Source organism: Prinia subflava, chromosome 8 (genome assembly GCF_021018805.1).
Source record: "Prinia subflava isolate CZ2003 ecotype Zambia chromosome 8, Cam_Psub_1.2, whole genome shotgun sequence".
Lineage (NCBI taxonomy): Eukaryota > Metazoa > Chordata > Aves > Passeriformes > Cisticolidae > Prinia > Prinia subflava.
This window is the reverse complement of record NC_086254.1, coordinates 6,488,090-6,510,949: the sequence shown is the minus strand read 5'-3', so window position 1 is coordinate 6,510,949 and position 22,860 is coordinate 6,488,090. Positions and strand designations below refer to the sequence as shown.

The following is a 22,860-nucleotide window of genomic DNA, read 5'->3' as shown; positions in this document are numbered from 1 at the left end:
AAATCAGTTTTGTTAAATCAATACAAACATTTTCCTGTTGTTCTGGTTTGGTTTCAGTATGCTCTCTGACAGGGTTCACTTCTGCTGTGGAAGCAGTGGATATGAATTTGCTTTAGGTAAGGAAAAAAGTACATCTAATATTAAAGAAACTGGGACTTATTTGATATTCTGAGCCAGTGGTGCAGATGGATAGAGCAGACACCCTGTGCTAGTCATGTCTTTTCAGAATACAGCTCCGTCAAAATGAAAGCTTTAGCAATGCAAAGTGGAAACTCCTGAGCAGAAACATTAATATTACTTTGCATTTTACAAACTGCCTCTTCTGGAAAGTCAGTGGAGTGAAAAAGAGTCTTATGGCTGGTGTAACTGATAATTTGTTGAGCGAAGCACAGTCATGGAGGGCTGCTGTACTGTCAAATAAGATGAAATTAATAGTTTGACAAGAATAGCTTGGAGGAGGAGTGATGGCAGCAAGACAGAAAATAGGAAATAAGAACCAAGCTGTTCAGGAAACTGAGAACAAGGGAAAAAACTTTATAAAAGTGGGAGCTGGAGGGTAGAGGCGTGAAAAGGAAAACTTGAGCTTCAGATTTTGCAGTGGTTGCAGTGCAACAGGGTGGCATTCAGGGAGGTTACAGCAGGCAAAGAAGACTTACCTAAGGCATGGAATGGTATTTCTGAATGCTAGGAATGAATCTGTATAAATAAATAAGCTAAAATGTTCCCTGTGGGCTAGAGCTTTGCCCTCTAGTAAGAAAGGCTGAATTCTTGCGGGTTTACTTGTTAAAATTGCTGGGCCCTGTAATTACAGCCTCTTTCTGAAGGGTTTGTGTCATTACACTGGTTAGAGGGGTAGGCATTATCTTCGGCCATTCTTCCCCTTTTAGACTGGAAGAAATGCATAATTGGAGGTTGGAGCCAGGACTTTTTATTCCCCAAAGTTGCCTGCATCCCCGAAATTCATGGTTAGTGAGTCAGTCCTGCTCTTATGCCAGCAGATGGTGCAGACTATTCAGGGACGGAGGCTCCCAGAAGCATTCTGCTCCTTCCTTTGAGGGAAGGCAGCATTCCCAAGAGAGGAAAACACTGCCAGAAGGATGGCCCTTGGGCTCTCTAACTGCTGCTCTGCAAGAACAGAGCACTATCCTTTCTAGCCAGCAGCTAAGGGGGTTTGGAAGCAGAAATTACTATGGACAGGAGTTGTTTTGTACAACTCATGAGTTAGGCCCATATTTTTAGGTGGTAGGATGGCTTGGTTGGGTGGAGGGACCCAAAAATTCCTTGATAGAATCATAAAATGGTTTGGTTTGGGAGGAACTTAAAGATCATCTTGTGCCAACCCCCTTCTATCTATCCCAGATTGCTTCAAGCCTTGTCCTTGGACACTTCCAGGGATGGGGCAGCCACAGCTCCTCTGGGCAACCTGTGCCAGGGCCTCATGGGCTTTTAGGGCACTGCTGCATTGGGACAAAGACTCATCTCTGCTCTGCCCATCTCAGACCAAGGGGAAGCTATAACAGGACATTGCCTTTAGCCAAAACAAAAGCACTGACATTCAGCTACAGGTGTCAGAATCTTTCCTCCTTTCCCTGGAAGCTGTCCCAGCCATCCACAGCATGGAGACTGTGAGGCCAGGAGTATCCCAGTGAAGAAGTCACAGATAACAGATGCCAGATCAGCACCTTTGACCCTCTGAGCAGATCCCAGCATTTGTCAGGTTTTACACAAGAGAAAGGGTAAGAGCTGTTCTATCCTTGCTTATCCCTGCATTGCTGCTTACAGGCCAAACACCCTCCTGACCCTGTGCCACTGAGCTCATGCCCTCATTCAGGGAATTCTGCCATCTCACAAAGCCAGCTCTGACCCAGAGACATCCATCCCCTGCACACTTGGCAGGGGAGATGCCCAAAACCTGTTGGACTCAGTCCTTGGAGACTCTTTCCAGATTTGCCATTTCACCTCACAGCCCCTGTTGTTCCCTGTGACAAGGGGCAGCAAAAAGATCTTTCGCCAGAGCCCCTCCTCTCTTTTCTTCTGTCATGCCCAGTCTTTTTTCCTCCCAACCTTTGCAATTACTAAATTTTTGTGCCTTTTTCCTTTCTCTGTTGGGTCCTTCAATGCAACACCTTCAGCAAATATGTTCTGCTTTAATCTTTATTATTCTGCCAACATAAAAATTACTAAAAAACACTATAAAATATGCCTTGAAAAAAATCTACCATTACCCAGCCTCTAGAGGAAGGGCTGGAGAGAAGGATCCAAAGGGAGGGGTTTCCTACTGCAGAGCCTCCTACATCAGATCCAAATAGCCAAGGAGTGGGAAAAGGGAATCTTTGAAAAGAACCCATGCCTGGAAGTGGCTGTGACTCATCCTAGAGAAGGCAACTGGTTTCTAGTCCAGTTGCTCTGGAGGTCGTTGTCTAGGTGGGCACAGATGGTTTTCAGAGGAACACTGAGGGATTCGTGTTCCCAGGAACTGCGGAAGGAAGAGCCACGTTAGTACAGCCCTGGCTGATGTCCAAGCTGCCAGATGCTAATGATGATTCCAGGCTACAGGGGACTCTAATAAGATCTTAATGAAGACTCTAATAACAGTCTGGGGACAAGAAAGTCTCCCTTCCATGACTGAGAGCCCTGGAAGGGAAAATCCAGGCAGAACAAGCTTTTCAGGTTCAACAAAGGGGAGCCTCAGCCTGGAGAAGCTTGTCAGGGCTGGAATGGGCTGTCCCTGGACTGGTCTCTAGGGATCTGTAAGGGAAAACAGCAAGGAATTGCCCCCCTGTGGCCTCAGAGGGGCAGGAGGCCTCTCTCAGCTGGTCCAGAGGCTCAGGCAGGAGTCCCAGAACACTCAGGCTCTGCCCTCTGTTATTTGGGCACGCGGTGCTTGTTGGTGCCTCTGGCTTCACGTGAGTCCTGTGGCTCTTGGATCTGGGGAACAGCATCTGGGCTGGGGTTCTGGACACTGCCAATAAAAAGTGGGATCCCTGTTTCATCCTCAAAGATGATGAAGACAAAGGGCCTGTCGAGGCTGAAGGCAGAGCCTGAGCGTGACAGCACGACACTGGTGGCAGCAGACGCTTCCACCCCGTCTTCTTTAAGCTCCAGGGTGGCCTGGTGCTGTACACTGGACACAAAGAGAGGCTCCTCTGTGATCTTCTGGAGATTTGGGTTTGTGAACAGCTCCTGGAGGCCTGCAGAGAAATGAGACCAAGTTGGTGCCACGAGTTTCTCAAAGCTGTCTGAAGAAAGCAATTCCCTGATCTGTTGCTCCATGTGCTTCCCACCATGGAGGACTGACAGGCAAGAGAAACAAAAATTCCACCTCTTTAAGAATAGTAGTGTAAGAACTTGAAGTCATCCTTAAAAAGCAGCAGCAAGTCTGAAGACTGTTTCTAGCTAGGCTGGAAACACTTCTACAGAGGTTATATTTTTAAACAATTCTTTGCAAAACAAAGTGAACTCTTAAATTGTTCTCATCTGGAAGGGCAGCACCTGGCGTGTTATTTCAGCTCCAGGTTTTGTGATCTGCATTTTCTCTGTTGGCAAGTTCCATGTCCTGGACACTGAATTAAATGCCAAAGTAAGAGAGCAAGATTGATGCATGGGAGAAGTTGGTCTTGGCTACAATAGGAAGAACTTGTAAATACTGTGAGAAGCTGTGAACGCTCCCTTCTCTGTAGTATCATCTTGTTGGAGCAAAACATTTGGTGCCAGGCAAACAAGGAGTAAGGAGGAGGAGAGGAAGAGGAGCTGGGAGAGTTTGGAGTTCTGGAGCAAGCTGTGAGGCACAGCTTTAGAAACAAGGGTGGCAGCTTTTGGTGTCAGTGAACAGATTGATCAGCTCCTCTTGTTCCCTGCAAACCCTGCTAGAGGCCTTACCCATTTGGCTGAGAACGTGGTTGAGTTCCAGCTGGTAGTCCAGCTTTATTTTGGGGATCTTCACTGTGGTGGGCACCTCTCTGGGGAAAAGCCTGCAGAGTTCTTTGTAAGGGAAGTTCTCCAGCACGTGAGAGGTGTTCCGGGTGTTCTGGTTTGGTACGATGACCACAAAACTCACATTACTCTTAAAGGGAAACTTGGCCACCTGGGAATAAAACCAACCAGAGAAGAATTTAGGGAAAAGGAAGAGAAGTCCAGAAAGTGATGCTTTTAGTCTTTTTCTAATTGGTCTTCAGGGCCACTCTTGCTCTCGGATGAAAACAGCCTGGTGAGAAGGAGGGATCTGATTTCTCCAGAGGAGAATTTGTTGGAATAACAGGTTTAGATTTTAGTATTAGCCACTGGCTGGTAAAGATTGAGCACATGGCAGAGTGAAAGCCCACATGCACAAGCTTGGCCCACTCTGGATTCTTAAAAACTCCAAGAGCACATTGTCCGAGGGAATTCCTTTCCATATTTCCTCCTTTATCTTTAACTCAGGGGTTTAAAACTATATTAATTCCCAGTTAGTCAGAATATCTCTTTGTGGTTTTTCCTAGAGATTAAAAGTGAAGATTCAACATTCTTGCTGGAAGCAAGGACAAAGATTATTAAATTTTTGCGTGCTAGGCCTGTTAAAAAAAAAAAAAAAAGTTTGTTTTTTTGGAGAGAATGCTTGCAGTTAGTAAAATACCACAGCAAGAGGAAATTCCAATGAAAATTTGCAGTGCTCCTGAGAGATCCCTACCTGAATATCCTGGGACTCCAGTGTAAACCAGCTCAGGGGGTACTGGTGGGCTTTCATCATCTCAACTGGGACCACATACTCATTGTCAAGGTGGAATACATCAGGCCCAGTGAAGCTTGCATTAAACTTATTCCTCCAAAACCCTGTAAAAATAAAAGTTTTGAAAGTGATGAAGTTAAATTTGGGTAGAAAACCAGAAACTGCTGAGCTGACACTCCTCCTATCTTGAGTTCTCTAACAAGGCAAATAGTGACCAGGGAAGTGAAAATACAGCAAAGAGAAGTCAGTACCAAGGTTGGAAGAGCCCTAACAGCAGGAAACTCTTATCATCCAGAGAGAAACTATGGAATAACAAAAAGAACACAGATTAATCCTCATGCCTCAGCGTGGGAGACTACTGAAGGCTATGGAGATAAAAGAAACTATGTTTGTGCTTTGAAAAATGGGGAGTATTGCCTCTGTGCTGCAGAGGGGGAAACACTGCTCCAAGACCGAGGTAAAACGTTTGTAGATTTACACTGGAAGTGTTTGGTCTGTGCACAGCCCTCAGGGAATTAAAAAAGGAAGATGTGGCCAACCACTGTGCTGTAGTCAGAGAGAAATCCACAGAAACTGCTTCTGAGCTCTGTGGTGGGTGAGCAGTGAGCTACAAATGACCTGGTTCATCATTTAGGTTAGAAAAGACCTTTAAGATCACTGAGTAGATGAGCAGGGATGTGCCACTGCCTGGGATCCTGAACCAGGAGGCAAAGATAACTGCAGGTCCCAAAGATACTGCTGTGTCCTGGCTCTGCTGTCAAGTAACATTTTTAGCTCATGTGAAGCAGTTGGGAATCATTACTGTAAAGAAATCTAAGCAAGAGGAACAGCAGATGCACAGGAACAAGCAGATTGCCTAGCAGGAAGCAAGGAGAGGAGATGCTGTTCAGCTACAGGGCTTGCAGAAAACTGGAGTTGTAACTGTTTCCTCTTGAAAAAATAAGGAAGGCCTGTGGAGCTCACCGTGGAAATAGATGGCATTGAGCAGGAGCATCACTGTGTTCTCAGGGAGCTGCTGGAGGAAGGAGGGAATTTGCCCATGGGTGGCTTCCTTTACCCAGTTGTTTATGGCCACGAGGTCATCCTGGCTGATCCCAGAAAGGGTCATGGGCTTTGCTCCATAGAATTTCTCTGAATCCTCCAGGAACTTCTCTTTCACCTCAAACCCTGGCAAAGGGGAGGAATGATGGAAAAGGTTTGCTCAGCGTGATGTGACGCTCCCCAAGAGGAGGGAACAGGGGAATTTGATGTATCCTGTGCTTCCATCACTCCCTGTGACTGGGAGGTTTATCCTACACCAGTCCAGCCCTCCTTGAGCCACCTCTCACCTTTCTGCAGGTACAGACGTGACCCGAGGCTGAGGGTGGACCCTGTGAGCCTCCTGCGAAGGGTGCCCAGCATGTGGTGGAGGCAGGGCACTGACTCCAGGTGCATCACCTCCAGCAAATGCTTCTCTGTCTGATTTGCTGCTCCTAGAAATCAAATTCCTGTTAGGTCTCATGCTCACAGAGTGGAAAACAGGGATGTTACTCTGGCTGCCTCTTGTTAGAAACACGCTGTGCCTCACAAAAGAGGCTGGAGAAATCTGAGAGTCGGAGCCTCAGAGGGCAGCTTCAATTGTAATCATGCCTAATTAAAGCTGCAGGAGCAAGGATAAGTGGAAGGGACTGTATTTCATTTGCATCTTGCACACTGGTTGCTCGTTTCTCTGGGAGAGGAAACAGGGAAGGGCAGGGAATGGTGGTTTTGCCACTAAGAATTACCCAGTGCCAGGTGAGACAGGGCGAGGGCGATGCTGAGGGGGGACAGGATTACGTTGGTTCTGTTGGACTCCAGCTGCACCTCTCTCAGGAGATCAATGCTGAATCTCATCAAGCCATCTGCCAGCCTCTGGCTCTTCTTCCAAGTCATCTCACAGCTTTTATCTCCAGCCTCTCCCTCCTCTTCAGAAGAGGCATTTCCCCCAGGTGATTTCTTCCCACGACAACCCCCAGCCCCAGCTACAGCTTCATCTTCTGAGTTCCAATCTTCCCTTGTGTCTGGCAGGGTGGTGGTGAAGGGTGACATGGCTCCATCATTCTCCTGGAAGCTGTCATAAGTAAATTCTACCAGCTCTCCTTTTGGCAGGTTGGCTATCCCTTTTGCTGGGATGGCTCCCAGCAAATCCGACTGTGCAATTCCAGCACTTTTCACATCCTGGGGAGAAACAAGGATAGCACTGGGAAAGCAAGAGCACAGAGACACCCTCCTGGGCTTTCACTGCACTCCTAAATGGGCTGAGAACCCTGGACAGAGCTGGACTCCTCTGCTCTGGTGGTGGTTTTGCTTCAGTTTCCCTTTGACCATGAGGATAATGATTTAAGGGAATGGCTTTGGAAAACTGAAGGTCTTGTATGTGAAAATGGACCCAGTGAGGGTCTGGCAGTGGTTCCTCCTCCACTTGCTCTCAGGAAAGCTTGGGGGCAAGACCCACCACCAGCTCAGCACACGTCCTGTGCCTCCAGCATTTACAGCTCCATCATCCTCAGCCTTCATTTCATCTCCTCCCCTCACACATTTTAGCAGTGCCCACCTGTCTCACACTGCTCAGCCCCTTCTGCTGCTGTCACAGCCCTGATCCAGTTTGGCTCAATTCCTCCTCCAGGCATCTGTGTTTTCTTGACCTGTGTATTCTATCCCATCCTTCTTCTCTCTAAATGTCCTCATTTTCCACTCTTCTAAGCCTTAGCCTTTAGAACTGCCACCACCACTCTCATCACATTTACATGGTCTGAACCATCACAGGCTCAGTGGGTTGGATCAGCTATGGGTCTTTCTCCCTGTCATCCTCACAGCTGGTGCTTTCCCTCACCTTTCCCTTTCAATCAGAATTTAAATCATCCTCCTGTCAGCCCCTGTACACACCAGCACTGATGTTAACTCCATACCCTGCCCAGTTATTTAGGGTGGAGCTTCCAACTTGAAGGAGCAGCAGCTGGGAGTAAAGCCTGCAGAAAGATGGATTTCTCCTGGCACTGGCACTGCCTGGACTCATCTTTTCTCAGGAAAAACTGCAAATCCCACAGCAGACCTTGGGTGGAACCCGTCAGTGCTTACCCTCATCTTCCCATCTTTGTCCAGGAAGAGACGCTGCTGGTCAATGGCATGTGCCAGCTGTGGGGGAAAAAATCAACAAAGAAACAAGGTCAGGTCCCTCTGAACTTCCAGAGTTTGCCTTCCCTGATCCCACTGCAATCCTGGCTGTAGCAGTCCCCACAAGGCAACAGCACGAGCAGGAATTTGGGATGCAGACCCAGGGGCAGTGGGGTCTGACATGGGGAGGTGGAAGTGAGGAGCAGCTGCAAATATTGGATTTGTTTAGAAAGGGGTCAGGCCAGTCTGGCACAAAATAATAGTTCATTTTGAGAGTGAGCAGTGGGGTTTTGCAATCTCAGTTCTGACAGGGATCCAGATTTAAAAGTGAGGGGGGGAGGAAAAAACCTGCTTTTCAAAAGCCTCCTGTTAACTCCTGAAGGTCACGGTCACTAAATACAGTTGAGGTCAAGTTCCAAAAGAAAAGTTTCTACATAAATACAAATAGTAAGAACATCCACAACTATTTTAGCTGGATAAAAGAGTAGAAACCTTGCTGGTGAAGCCCCCCCCAGCAGTGTCCAGCACCTATCTGCCTTCTGGGGCTTCTCTGGGTGGTATTTGCCCCATGGTCTGGCTCAGGGAGCCACCACACTTCCCTTGCTCTTTGCTGGAATAGCAACTTACCCTTGGGAGGCTGTGCAGAGCAGCCAGGCAGAGCAGCCCCCAGAGGAACCCCATTTTCCTGGAACAGAAGGACCAGCCCAGAGAGGAGTTATTTCCAGCTGCGAGCTCAGCCTATTCAGGTCTACAGGGAGAAAATTATCAACCTGGCCAAACAGGTTGGCACAGGAGCTCATGGAAAGCAATAGGGAGATGAACAATGCTGCAAAGAAACAACACAGGGCTCCTGGGTCGGGTGCCAAGGCAGGGAAATCAGAGAGGAGCAGGGGCCCGCAGTGGAGCTGTAGACACAGCCAGGCTCTGCTTGGATCCTGCCTGTCTGACCCTGCTGCCCTGGTTTCTCTGGACTGCAAATGGTATTTCCCTAATCAGTGCTGCACACACTGTGCCTCTGGAAGGAGACAAGAGCCTTTCTGCTCCTTTCCCATGGAAACCATCTAGATACAGGCACAGCATCCTCAGCTGTGCCCCAGCCTCTTGGGAGAAGGGCTACTGACCTGCAAGTGCTCAGCAAGTGCTGTCTGGGAGGGAATTTGCAGGTGGGAAGTGCAATACCAGAGCAGTTTCCCAGCATTGTGACCTGGAAGGGGGAGTCCTCCCCTTCCCAGCACTCATCTTGCCCCTTTGCTGGCAAACCCCGCCTCTCCCACCTGCGTGCTCCGGAGTTCCAGCGTGGGACAGTGGGAGCAGGGCTTCCAGGGTCACGGACAAAACCCCACCCATTCCCTGGCCAACCCTTCACCCAGCCGCTTTTCCCTTTCAGACAGAAATAAAATACTTTCTCCTTCTCATAAAACCTCCACGCCAAAACCCAGCCCCCCGCGTGGCGTCCACATTTAATTCCTGGGGCTGTTTTCACTCTCCAAGCAGTCCTTACTTCACCCAGAACCGCTGGGCTGAGATCCCACTGGCAGAAGATAACTTGAGGCCATTTCACTCCCCCGCTTCCTTCACTCCAAATCCTGCAGTCACATACAACCCCAAATACCCCTTTTCCTCCCCTGGTAGTGCCCATCCTTTAATCCTCTGCCAAATTCACCCCTCTGTCCCTGAGGACCACTGAAGGAGCCCTCATTTCTATCAAATCCTTTGATTTGTCCCTTACCTGAGGCTGTTCATGTCCACGTTGGAGCTGGCACCTGCTTTAGCCTGTCCAGCAGCTCTGCTTGGGGCACACACAGCTCTTGTCCAGCCCCCCCTCCCCGCAGCGACCTTCGGCACCACCCCCTGTTTGGGAATTTGGCAGGCAAATATTGACCTACAGCATCCGGTTAAACATTTGTTTGGGGGAGAATAATGAATTTGTGGTGCATTTGGAGACGGGGACACACTTTTGGGCTGCTGTACCTTCAAGACAACCTTAACACTAAGTTTACCAGATCCAAAACTCCCAGCAGCAGAAGTAATTTGCAAGTGGCTCCACTCTGCATACCCTCCCCGTGCTAGGAATATTCTCTTTTATCCATAAACTTCAGAGAAAACGCAGGGCTCAGTGTTTATTGCCACAGGGCTCTCTGGTTTGGGAATTTGCTTTGCTGAAACCCCCAGCTCTTCCCTCCTGGAGCTGCTGCTGCTGCACTCAGTGTGAGGCACTGGTGTGACACAGGGCAGGTGCCCAGGGCGCCGTGGCTGCACACAGCAGGCTCTATGGCCAGGCTGGGCTGAGCCAGGAGCAGCTGGTCCCTCCCCTGGGGCACAGCACGCTCCAGAGCTCTCCCAGGGCAGCTGGTCCCAGTGTCCAGGGCAGGCACACACTGCTTGGGGCACGGAGGAAAAGTCTTGGGGACGGGCAGAACTCCAGCAGGCCTGCCCTGGGTGGATTTGTGCCGTATGCAGAAGTGATGGTGATCCTTCCTGCCTCTGCCTGTGGCCTCAGTGGGAGAGGAGTCACTGAGGACTAGCAGGGAGCACCAACAGCATCCTCCACTCATCCAATCCGTGCAGGAACTCTTGGTTCCCAAGCTCACCCCAGACAGTGGGTGACAGATCTGAGTTCTGCAACCACATTTGGGACGTGCTGCTGCAACACAGGGAGCTAATTCCCCTTGGAAAGCAAATCCTCTGCAGCAGAGTCCTATCCTACATCCAGGGTTCCCAAAAACACAAAAGGAGCCTGAAGGAGGAGGTGTCACTTTGGCTGAGCAGCAGGAGAGCTGCAGACAGCACACCCAGCCCCTCCAGCACAGAGCTTCCACACACACACACGGTTCTGCAGCTCTTTCAAAGAGTTTATTAGAAGTAAATATTTACATCTATTGCAAATGGTTAATAGGCAACACGGGACTGAGAGAGCTCCCCTTGGGTAGGGAAGGACAGCACTGGCCAACCACTCACCTCCCCAGCTGCAGCTGGATGGAAGCCCTTTCCCCTCGCAGGACAACCCCAGCAGGCTCCTCCTCTGCCCAAGGGAAGAGCTTCCTGCTCCCCTGATACTGGCTCTGGCTAGGCTGAAGGATGGGTGGGAAAAGGGCTGCAAGAGAAGGGAGGAAGCTGCTCCTACTGGTGGGGCAAAGAGCACCCTCTGTGCCCTTGGGGTGGGAACAGACAATGCTGCCCCAAAGGAAAGGCCAAAGAGAGACCATGCTGGATTCTTGCCTCCTGCCTCTCACCCTACAAGGGCAGGAGGGCACAAAACTGAGCACCTTTTTGCTGTCCTGTCTTCCCCAGGAGCCTGACCAGCACGAAGGGGAGGATTAGAAGGATTTATTGAGGATCACTGCCAGTGCATAGCACGCATGGCATTCCTCACCCCTTACATCATCACAGGATGCTGGGGCAGGAACCAACAACAGCCCTACCCCACTGCTCCAGAAACCAAAATCCCTGTGGAAGCATCTAGTTCTGGCCTCCTTAGAGAGTCACATTCCCACCCCAATCTGCAGCAGCCTATTCCTACAGGAACTGGCAGAGCAGATGGGGTTTGTACCTTGGCTGGCTTCCATTCCAGTTCTTGCCCTGGAGCCAGCAAGGCAGCAGAAGGGCTCTGGTGAACCTCTCCTCCTCCCATGCAGGCTCTAACTCAGCTGGCAGAACCTAAAGTTCACAGAGCACCTCCTCTGGGCCTCCAGCACCAGCCACAGGAGGAGGAGATGCAGCTCCAAAGGCAGCAGCTCCCAGGCCCAGCTCCTGCCATCCCAGTGGGGCTGTTCAGTGCTTCAGGAGAGGAAGGGGAAGTGCAGGTGGCAGTAGCTAAACTGTTGTGTTTTGTCAAGAGGCACCTCTTACCCTTTAACTGAAGGGGGAAGGGTACCTGTGGTCCCTATTACTCTGGAGGGCAGCTCACAGTCCCCTGGGGATCAGGCACACACGGTTAGGAAAGCTCCAGGCCTCTCTGCAGGGGTGACAGTGACCTACAACGCCCAATATCTCTCCCAGCAGCAGCGGAGGTTTCTCAGTTATGGCTTTTTTTTTTTCTTTTTCAAGATACAGAAGGAGGTTAGAGACATAACAACTACACCTCCCCCTGCATCCTCTGCTCAGAAACATCTGACTCTGCCTCCTCCAAAAGCCACGCTGCTGGCTTCCAGCTCCAGCTCAGCACTGTGGGACAGCCACAGGCTGCCAGGCCGGGGTCACTACGCCAGGAGCCGGATGACGCCGTTGTCCGAGCCCAGCAGGAGGTGGCACTTTGTGGGCAGCACTGCCAGGCTGGTCAGTGTACCCCGAAAGTTCTCTGAGCTCAGCTTGGTGGTGCTGGTGGGCAGGGCTGAGGACTCCAGCATGGAGTAGACCCCGATCTTGTTGGCCACAGTGCCGGTGACCACTTCGTTACCGTAGAGGTCGAACGCGTGGATGGGCTCGGAGGCAGATTTGTAGTGCTGCAGAGGTTTCTGCTCCAGCTCCTTCCAGACAGTCAGGGAATGATCTGAAGAGGAGCTGATTAGCACATTGCCCTCTGCAGCCTGCAGGAAAGGAAAGGCCAGTGAACCGATGTTTCTGTAAAAACTCACAATCTGGTGCTGCACATGGGAGCAGCAGGTGGCTGCCAGTGATCCAATGGCCACAGTGCAATCCCTCAGGACAGTCTGAGCCATTTCTAAGCAGCTGATGGTACTGAGCATGTTAGCAAGGCCTTGGGTGAACACTGCAAATCAAAGGATGCTCTGGTAGCTGGCAATCCCCTCCAAGAGATGGGCTGGGCCTCTTCTCAACAACACCCTGACACCCAACACAACTCATTCATCATCTGTCACTACTACAGCGGGTACAGGGATTACCATGCAGTCTCCCTCTCCACTAAATCACCTGTCAAACTACTTTCCTTCCCAGGAGAAGGAACTGGGAGGCTTTCTCAAAGCTGAAAATACTGCTGAGGGTAGGAGAAGCCTGGAGCTGCTTATTAGCAGAGCTAGTGAGAGGGTAAACAAGCCACACTGCTGAACTTTGTTTAACCCATGTTTGGGTCGAGGACACTGGAGACCCAGCACTGCTCCCTGGGGTGGGTAAATATGGACAAGAGTTACTCATTAGAGCAACACTCTCCCAGGGAAGGCGAGAGCCCCGTGGAGAAAGCAACACATTTGCTCCTTCACAGGAGCCACAACTCCTCCCTGCCCCTGCTGCAGACCTGCCTGGCAGGGATTGAAACCCAGGAGGGCTCAACTCAGGCAGCACGAGTTGGACCAAGAACAGCTGGCAGCAGCACTAACCACGGGACAGGAGAGCCCAGGCAGCCTCTTAGGGACACTGCAAGGGGTGGAGCAAGGATGGAGCACACAAACCCTGAAGGAAGGCTGCTCCACACAGCCTCAGAGCATTGGTGAGGCCCCACCCTGATGCCAGCTGAGCCTCTCACCTTGATCTGCAGGATGTCTCCCTCGTGGGCGGGCCAGCCCCGCATGATGAGCCCCGTCCTGGTGTCCAGCAGCACGATGAAGCCGGAGGAGAAGCCGGCCATGACACTGCGGCCGCTGGGGCTCACAGCCAGGCAGCGGATGAGCCCCGCGCTGACGCCGCTGGCCAGGCGGAACTCGTGCTGCAAGAGAGACAGTCCAGCTCAGGGGTGAAGCTCAGGGGAGCTGGCATTTAAGGGACAAGCTGGTTTCCACACAGCCACCAGAGCTGGCTTTGGGCCAGCTGTGATCCCATCATTAAGCACAAGGCTGGAGGAAGGTGACTCACAGAGCACCACATCCCTACCTGCAGTCCCGGCTTCCTGTGGTCGATGAACCTCAGCACGGAGTCTGCACTGGCCACAGAGATGCTGTGATAGGGAGGTGGCATGGTGGTCACAGCTGTGATGGGGACTTTGCTGTCTAACTCATCAAAAGTCCGCAGAAGTTTGCCTGTGAAAAGACGACAGCTATTGTGGCAGGACAAGCCACACAGGAAATCTCCAGCCCTGTGCTGGTTTTTAACAGGAGCCATCCAAACCCAGCGCAGCCCCTGCCCGTAAGGGCTGAACCAGCTCACTCCAGCTCCTCACCCTTCCCCTTCTCACCCGTGAACTGGTCCCAGATGTGCACGGTGCCGTCGCAGCTCACCACGTGCTGCGGTGCCTCCAGCTGGCTCACGTAGAACACAGACTTCTTGTGCTCGGTGTAGGTGAAGCGCGGGGGCACCTCGCTGGTGCCGTCCCCGTAGTTGTACAGCGGCCACAGCCGCACCGTCTTGTCCTTGCTGCCACTCAGGAAGAAATCCTCGCTGCCCAGCGGCGCCACGCACTTGATGGCCCCGGAATGCCCTGAGAAGCTCTGCAGCTTGATCTGGTGGAAGTGGAAGCGGGGCTCGTGCTGGCTCACGCCGATCTCGTACTGCCAGTAGGCCAGCCAGTTCCCACACAGCATGTGGGTGCTGCGGGGCAGGTCGTGCTTCAGGGCGTTCTCCTCGCTGGGCGAGCTGGGCACGAAGCCATCAGTGCCAGCACCGAGGCGGAGCAAGCCCAGACCCTCCCTCTGCGTGTCCACGGGCACCTGGATGCGGTTCCCCACCAGGACGCTGCCAAAAGTGCCGGAGTTGGTGTCCTCCTGGGGGCTGCAGAAGGGCTCGGCCCCTCGGGGGTCCTGTTCTGAGCCCGCCATGCTCGGTGTTTGCTCCAGGCCGACGGCCTGCAGGTTCTGGGGGTTCACGTTCTCCAGGTGGAGGCTGGCCAGCTTCTCAACCAGCGAGTGGTTGGGCACAACCGTCCTGATAATGTCACCTGAGGAGACAGAGACACCGTGGGTGCAAGGGAAGCAATGTCCCCATCCTCATCATCATCATCATCACCATCATCACACACAGGGATGTGGACACAGCATCCCCCAAGTCAGCCACATCTGCTCCCAGCCAAGGCAGCCTGAAATCCAGTGGGCTCCCAACCCAAGAATCAGCCTGAGCCATGCTGTAGAAGCTGTGGGTTTCCCCCAGCAGCCCTGTGAGCTGTGATTGCCCTGGAGTTCAGGCCCAGCTCCCCCATAGATCCCTGGAGCTGGTGGCCAAGGCGTACCCAGCAAGCAGGAGAAGGGGATGTAGGTGATGTAGGCCATCTCGGGGTTGAACACCTTCTGTAACTCCACCAGCACGGATGGATCCAGGGCCAGCAGCTTCCCATCTGAAAGGGGCACCTCCATCACTGGCACCTCACAGCTGCTCAGCGATTCTGCTGTCAGCCCCTGGACAAGAGAAAGGTCAGATAAACCCCAAGATCAGATGCTCTTGCCACACAAACACAGCCAGGGATCTGGGGAAGTGCAGGAGGACCTCTCCCACACCACTGACCTGGTCCTGCAGCTCCTGCAGCAGCGAGAACGCCCTGAAGAAGTTTCTGACTGTGTCACTCAGGTGCTGCTGCACCATCTCCTGCCCAATCCGCAGGCAGATCAAGGCAATGAGGCTGATTGTCTTCACACACAGCACAACACGGGCCTGGGCTCCACTGGGGAAACTGAAGAGGACATCCATGACCAGCCTGCCCCCCACATATCCCCTTTTTCCATCCTCTGCCTCATGCTTCCTGCCTTTTCTGTGTTCTCAGAATGCTTTCAGCAGTGTACCAGTGCAAGGAGATGCACGTCAGAGCAGAAACATCCCCCCAGCCCTGGCATCATTAAGACCCCCAGAACCATTCCCAAATCCCTGATTTTGTGCCAATCCTGCAGCTCTTACCCGACAGTTGGAGAAGTGAGGAAGCCCAGCACTGGGAGCAGCACCTCCTGACTGATCTTGGGGAGGATGTCCATCAGTGTGGTGTCAGAGAGACACACCACGACCTTCTGTGTCAGCGTCACAGCAGCCAGCAGCCCGGCCTCCTTCCGACTGTTCAGCCGGACCCCGCCGGAGCCACCGCCAGGTGCCACCTGTGAAAGGGCCTCCTTCAGTGCCAGGGCCACCACGTCCCCAGCAGGACACAGCCAAGGTGACCCCGGGGTCACCTGAGCTCAGCCTGGCACCCAGCAGGGCACTGCTGGGCACAGCTCCTGGAAGAGGAACCTGAGCTCCAAATCTCGACAGCAAAACATGTCTGGCACTCAAGGGATGAGTCCAAACACTGACAGGCACCAAGAGAGGAGCCTGGAGAAAATGAGGAATGACACCCCCAAGCTCACAGATTTCCTCTGCAGAGTACAACATCTCCACAAGTGGGAAGCTCAGCAGCAAGACCAACAGCCCCACGCTGGCCCAAACCACCCTGGACACCCCAGAACATCATTTGCCAGCACAGAGAGAGGGGAAACTCTTACAAACACAAAATTTAAAAGCAAAAATCAGTGTCTGCATCCCACAGTCTGCAGAGGAACAATCCTTGCATGACATATCCAAGCACAAATTACAGGCAAACTTGCTGCTGATTTCTAGAAATCCAGCTGGTAATAATTTCATGAGGCAGAACTGCACATCCTTTTTCTGCTGACAATGTACTGCTGCTGTTATGGCAGTGCCAAAGAGTTAATAACATCAGCAGCAACACTAAAATATTTCTTTCTGGATTGTCCTATTTCCTAACTCCTAGACAAATCAAACACCCAAGAAAAGAGAGCCAATAACAAAACCCACAGACAATTCCCAGTTCCTGCTATATTTCTTGTACACCTGCCATCTTCCAGCTCATCACAGAGGCTCTTCCTCTCACAAAATAGCCACCCTGCCAAATCCTGCAAGAAGGATTGGCTTTATCCTATTTGTGACCTGCAAGTTCCATCGTTCCAGTATCAGGTTGCCAAATGCTGTTTCACAGGGGTATTAATCCCCTCCGTGCCCCCAAGCAATGAGCTTAGCAAAGCAAAGCACAACAGCTGGAACTATGATTGCAACTGGGTGGAGAATGATTTTTTGCTGAAAAATGGGATTTTTTCCCCTGAAAAATCTCCCCTTCAACACTGGAAAAACTGACAATGGCTTTTTGTTTTCTTTAAATGAACAGCTGTGGCCTCTTTTCCTCTATGTTTAAATTATCAGAAAGCTACTGAAGTTTTCCATTTAAATGAGAATACATAACCAAAGTGTTTACAACCACTAAAGACGGAGCAATATGAAAAATAAGCCTGTTTAAAACATTCAAAACCTTTTTCCTTTTTAATGAAAAATTAAGTTTTTCAACCAGCTGCATTATACATTTCCTTCTTGATATGAGCTTCAAGCTGAGAAGTTGGTGAGCCTTGCCAGTGCTTTTTATTCAGTTGCAAACCTGTTGGTCTCCTCCCAGCTCACCCCTATCTACCCACACAGACCTCTGTGAACACTCACTCCAGCAATCTCCCAGCAGCACAAGCTGCTCCTCCTGCCTGTTATCACAATGCCACCCTTGTGCCAGCTCTGTTTGGGCACAGAAAAGCAGGAGAAATGCTTTTTCTCTGCCTTCACAAGGTGTGACAGGGAAAGAGGGGTATGAACACAGCCATGTGCTTTTCTGGGAGCAGTCTGGAGCTTGTGGCAGGAGGTGAAAGTGCCTCTCCTGCCCTTCTCAGCCAACACAGCCAGAGTTGCTCAGCCCACACTGGCCCAGACAGAGCCCAGCCAAGCTCAGTTTTTATGCAGAAGGCTCCTGGTGAGGCTGGACTATTATTTTTACATCTTTGTGCCTGGACACAGCTCTTGCCCCAACAGAGAGGAGAAAAAGGCAATACTGACCAGATAGCTGATGTAGGGCAGGTACTGGTAGGTGAGGACAGGCTCTCCATACAAATACGCCACGTGCATGAGGCAGGCCAGCACTGGCCTGGACACCTGATCTCCCAGCACAGGCCGCTTCTGGTAGATGTTTCCTGTACTCAGGGGACTGTTCTCATCACTGCTCGGTACAAACTGCTGCCTGGTCGGGCCTGCCCAGAGAACAGCACAGCGTGAGCTGAAGCAGCAGCCACACCCAAGCCACCAGCAGCCAGACTGGGGGCACAGCCCACCCTGGGAGCCCGGGAAGGGGCATTACCAACGTAGCAGGACGTGAGCAGCCGGAGCAGGTTCCTGGCGATGAAGCGGGACGTGACAGTCGGGCCCAGCTTGGCTGAGAGCCACCTCACCATCTTACAGGCTGTGTCTGCAAAACAACAGCAGTCACAAGGACAGCGCCCAGCACAGCACAGCTCAGCTATCAGCCCCTGCTTCCCCAACCCTGGCTCTCAGAGCCACATGCAGCCCTGGCCTCTTACCCTGGGTTCATCACTGGTCCCAAGCTGGGACCATAAACACCCCCAAATCTGGACCCGCTTGTCCCGAGGCTCTGCCCAACAGCCTGGCAGGGTCTTACCCAGCAGTATGGTCTGCTCTTTGTCATCAGAGTGATCTGGCAGCTCCTCTCCCTCCCCATCCTCTGGCTCGCTGCTGTCATCAGCCAGGGTGACATCCACAGAGGCCCCAGCAGCATCCACGACCACCGTCAGCTCCGCATCGACCGTGGCGTCCTCGTGCTCCTCCTCATCGTGCTCCTCTTCCTCCTCCTCCGAGTCCTCGCTCTGCTTCAGGTCCTGGCTGCTGTCCATCGACTTCAAGCTGCTCTTGTCCTTCTGGGAGTCCCCATCTGCAGGTCTGTCCTCGCCCAGGGACACCTCGCTGGCGCTGCTCTTGTCACTCAGGCGGCCGAGGCTGAGCGACTCCTGCTCCTGGGGCTGCAGGGACTCCCCGACGTAGAGGCCACTCTGGAAGTCCTCACCCTCAGGCAGGTAGGCCTGGTCGTGGAAGCTGACCCCAGAGGTGTAGTCCAGGAGGTCGAGGGCAGCAGAGCTGTGCTCCACGTCCATCTTGATCTCCTCCCCAAACACACAGGACACGGGGCTCTCCCCTCCGCTCTCATCATCCTCGGCGGTGCCCAGGAAGGATTTGCTCTCCTCCCGCGAGCTCTCGACGCCCACGAGGATCTGCAGGATGTGGGGCAGCAGGTTCAGGAGGAAGGGCTGCAGCCCCAGGCGCACGATCAGCTGGGCCACAAAGCAGTCGGTGTACAGGTAGAACCTGCCGTGGCGGGAGCAGGGGGTCTCGTAGGCGCCGATCAGGGGCTTCAGCAGGTATTTATTGGCATTCTTGGGCCCCAGGGATTTAGCTATGGGCTCAAAGAGGTACCACGCTGCGTAGACAGCGGTGTTTTCCTCGGACATCAGAGATAATATGAAAGGCAGAAGAATCTCCAGGCCCTCAGGAGTGATTTCAGAAAGGATTCCCTCCAGCTGCTGCCACAGCTGGAAAACGAGCTCCCGGCCTTGCCCTTCATCCTCGATCTTCTTTGCCTGATAGGTGAAAATGAACTTGTGCAGGGCTGGGAAGTACGTGGGGAAGGGGACGATGGAGCTGAAAGGGCTGAGGAGCTGCATGGGACAGGGCGGGGGGAGGCCCTGGGAGATGGGTTCGTATTCAAACAACTGCACTGCGCCCTTGCCCAGCCTGCTCTTCAGCAGCTTCTCCACGGGCACGCCCAGCTGCAGCAGGACGTGCAGCACGTGCTGCAGCGGGGCCGGGATCTCCTTGGGGTGGTAGCGGCAGAGGCTCCGCACCAGCAGGAACCGCTCCCGCAGGGACGCGTCGGGCTTCGAGGGACGGAGCCTCGGTGCAAATATGATCTCAGCTACCAGGATGCCCAGGGCTTGCATGTCCCTCTGGAAGAGGTCTGAGAGACCCAAGGGCGGCTCTTCCCATGGCTGCTCCATCAGCTGCATCTCGCTGCTTAAGCCTTTCACCAAGAAATTGTCCAATTTCTCCAGTTCCTCCAGGGCCTGGAGCGGATTGAAGCCTTCAGGAAGTGTGATCTTCATGTCGAGCTGATCCACAGCCCCTGCCTTGCTCCGACGGAGCGGTCGGACCCCCGAGGATTTGCCATCAGTGGCATAAGCAGGGAGGGTGGAGGGCTGTGCTGGAGGCACAGTGCCACAGGGCTGCTCAGGGCCTCTCCCAGGAGCAGAAATGGAATCCAGGGCTTCCGTGCCTTGCTCCAAATCATCCTCACCAGCGATGGGTTTCTCCCCAGACCAGGTGGTTTCACTGGGAGTAGCCTCCAGGACCAGCCCGTTGACTGCATCTGTCACCTGGCCTTGGATGTCCTCCAAAACCACGGTCTCCCGGATGTTCTGCAGCAGAGGCCGGGCAATGGCTGGAGCCTCAGCAGGAGGGTAGGCAGGCCCCACCATGCGCCTGGGATGGGGCTGGTCAAAGAGCTGCACCACCCCATAGGTCGTCAGATGCGTGTGGTTGTCAACCAAGTGGAGGCAGACGTTCTTTTCCTTGACTGCATCCTTCCCCAGCAGCTTGTAGCCGAAGGTGAGGTCAATCCAGTGGTGCAGGTCCTGGGAGACCTCCCGGCTCTCCAGCAGCATGCGGTGAACCTCGATGAACTCCTCGTAGGAGCTGCACCACGAGGGCACGTCCAGGTCGGGCATGTCGGGGTGGATGGAGCGGAAGATGGAGGGGTCTGTGTAAAACTCGGGGATGCACTCGTCCGGCGTCCAGCTCTGCATGCGCTCCATGCTGGCCGGGTACTCGTTGGGCTCCCACTGGGACCTCACGTGGCAGCACAGCACCGCCTTGGGCGTCCTGCGGGCCGTGTACACGTAGTAGGTGATATCTGAGAGAACGTCTGAGATGTGATGGGGGACGTGGAGCTGCTCCCCGCTCGAGCCCCCCGCAACAAATGCCTGCTTGGTCATCTCGTAGGTGAAGTCCAGCTGCTTGTCCCCCTTGTTGAGGCGGAACTTGGATTTCCTGAGGTCCCTGAACTTGCCGTTTTTGGTGGTGAAGTCCACCACCCAGGGAAGAACCGGGTGGTAATTGGGGTCTCCCATTCTCCTCCCAGCCAAGCTGTTCAGGCGCATAAGGTAGTCGAAGTTGCTGACCTGCCCGTGCACCCACTGCAGCACCAGGTCTCGGAGGTCCTTCTGGCAGGCGCTGCATGTCACCTCCTGCCTCTGCACAGAGCTTTGCTCACTCTCTTGTTCCAGATTCTCCTCCTCCTCCTCCCCCGGTCCCTCGTACCCTCTGAAGTTCACACGCAGCCGACTGCACAGCTTCTCATCCACAGCCACATCCCGAAGGGAGAAATCCCCACAAGCCAGACCTGCTTGGTGACAAGCCCTCATGGCCTGCAGCACGTGGAAGAGGAGGAAGAGGATTTTGGCATGGCTGTTGGTGAGCTTGGCCGGGCTGAAGGTCACGACGTCATGCAGGCAGTACTGCACGTAGGGGTAGACGATGTACAGCATGTCGGCCGACTCCAGCAGCGCCTCAGCCTGCAGCACGTTGGGGCACGAGAGCGCCCCTTTGGCCACGCTCTCCTTGGCAGGGGACGTGCCAGGAGCGTTCCTGCCCACCTGGAGGACGGGGCAGCCGTAGGCTCTGTGCAGGGCGGCCCTCAGAGCGTCCAGCGCCGGCACCGTGGGCGGCGCGTCGGGGCGCCGGTAGGGCCGCGCGTACAGCCCGTGTGCCCGGCCCCACAGGTTGTGGTAGTTCTGGGTGGCCACGCTCCGCATGAAGCCGTGCAGGCTGTCCCCGCCGCAGCGCTGCTCCGGGGGCTGCGCCCGCAGCGCGTACTGCAGCCGGGCCTTGCGCAGCCCGTGGATCTCCACCCGCGCCCAGCCCGCCGGCAGCTTCTGCACCGAGTGCTGCAGGAACGTCCTGACCTCCACCTCGCTCAGCCCCTCGGGCCGCGGGCAGGCCGCCGGCAGCGCCCGGCGCTCCCTGAGGCTCTGCAGCCATTTCGCCGGCACCAGGGCGGTGACGTGGGTCCTCTCGGGGGCCAGCTGCCGCCGGTCGATGCCCAGGTCCTTCTCCACACTCCGCAGGAAGCCTTCCATGCTGGGTCCTGCTGGGAGAAAGGCGGCCCAGACGGGCTGTGAGCGAGTAGAGCGACGCAGAGCCGCACTGCCCGCCCCAGTGAGCAGCAAGTCTCACTTCCCCATTGGCACCTGGGGGAAAAAAATGGTGTTTTGAGGGGCTTGGGCACTGTGCTTGTGTGTGAGGGTTGAGAAAGGACCAGCGCTGGCTGTGAGGGACACAGTGGGACCTCTGCAGCCAGGCAGGGTGACGTGGTGGGGCTTCCACGGGGGGACACGATGGGGATCTGCACATCCAAGTGCTGGGGGAAGGGACACGATGGGATCTCTACAGGCCTAGGGTTGGTGGGGGCACACACAATGGAACATCCACAGCCAGGGAGGGGGACGTGATGGCACCTCTTCGGCCCCATGCTCGAGGGACACAATGGGACATTCACAGTCCCCAGAACTGACAGGATCGTGACGGGATGTGGAGGGGCACATCTGCAGCCCCAGGGCTGGTGGTGGGGACACAACGGCACCTCCGCAGCTGGAGAGGGCACACGATGGGATCTCTGCAGCATAACCCCCGTACTGGGGACACAAAAGGACCTCTGCAGTCCCCAGGGCCCCGGAGCGGAGCCGCGGGAGCGACACCGAGGATGCTCACAGAGCGGAGCACGGAGCCAGCACCGAGCCACGGCCACGGCCGGCCAGGCGGCCCCGGCTGCTCAGGGCCTTCGCTACGGGCCGGGGGACAACAGAGCCGAGCTGAGCGCCGCGGGCCGGTCCGGGGAGCCCTCATCCCCCCGTGGGGTCCCCCACCGCCCCGGCGGCCCCGCGTTACCTGGCGGCGGCGGCTCAGCCGCGGCGGGCGGCGGCGGGGGCGGCCCCGGCCATGTTGGTCAGGTGACGGCGGTCACATGCGGCCGCCGCGCCGCCATGTGCGCGGGGGGGGCCGGGCCGCGCTCCCCGCCGGGGCCCCGCGGGGCCGGGCCCGGGCTCCCTCCAGCGGCCGCGGCCCGGGGGGGCCGGGGCGGGTGCGCACGGCCGGGGCGCGGGGCCGCGCATGGGGGCGTGACGCGGCGGCGGGCGTGACGTCACCGTGACGTCAGAGGCGCCCCGGGCTGTCAGCTGGAGCCGGGCGAGCCGCGCTGACGAGGCAGCCGGTCTTAAAGGGGTCCCCCCCCCGCCGCAGGCGGGCCCCACCGGCGGCAGGTGAGTGCCCGGGGGAGCCGGCGCGGGGCA

General features: G+C 54.5%; 2 protein-coding genes across 4 annotated transcripts; both read right to left on the bottom strand.

Annotated features, from left to right (window-relative positions):
* Nucleotides 1-2,127: 2,127 nt before the first annotated feature.
* SERPINF2 (serpin family F member 2) lies at nt 2,128-9,702 on the bottom strand. 2 transcript variants are annotated; one of them, XM_063402594.1, is made up of 9 exons: nt 9,567-9,702; nt 8,465-8,522; nt 7,802-7,858; nt 6,469-6,901; nt 6,034-6,177; nt 5,669-5,872; nt 4,667-4,809; nt 3,880-4,084; nt 2,128-3,191 (listed from the first exon to the last, which is right to left on the bottom strand). In XM_063402594.1, exons 1-9 carry the CDS (start codon nt 9,578-9,580, stop codon nt 2,866-2,868), a joined length of 1,584 nt encoding a protein of 527 aa, XP_063258664.1. In that variant the 5' UTR covers nt 9,581-9,702; the 3' UTR covers nt 2,128-2,865. The 2 variants fall into 2 exon arrangements, with proteins under 2 accessions (XP_063258664.1, XP_063258663.1); XM_063402593.1 differs by lacking the exon at nt 9,567-9,702 and adding an exon at nt 8,959-9,070.
* A 966-nt stretch (nt 9,703-10,668) lies between these two features.
* Nucleotides 10,669-22,823, bottom strand: WDR81 (WD repeat domain 81). 2 transcript variants are annotated; one of them, XM_063402587.1, is made up of 11 exons: nt 22,460-22,823; nt 18,126-21,662; nt 17,808-17,915; nt 17,510-17,700; nt 15,548-15,738; nt 15,161-15,326; nt 14,889-15,054; nt 13,902-14,600; nt 13,601-13,746; nt 13,257-13,436; nt 10,669-12,363 (listed from the first exon to the last, which is right to left on the bottom strand). In XM_063402587.1, the coding sequence occupies exons 2-11, from the start codon at nt 21,649-21,651 to the stop codon at nt 12,037-12,039; spliced, it is 5,700 nt and encodes a 1,899-aa protein (XP_063258657.1). In that variant the 5' UTR covers nt 21,652-21,662; nt 22,460-22,823; the 3' UTR covers nt 10,669-12,036. The 2 variants fall into 2 exon arrangements, with proteins under 2 accessions (XP_063258657.1, XP_063258658.1); XM_063402588.1 differs by having other exon boundaries at nt 18,126-21,659.
* Nucleotides 22,824-22,860: the final 37 nt, after the last annotated feature.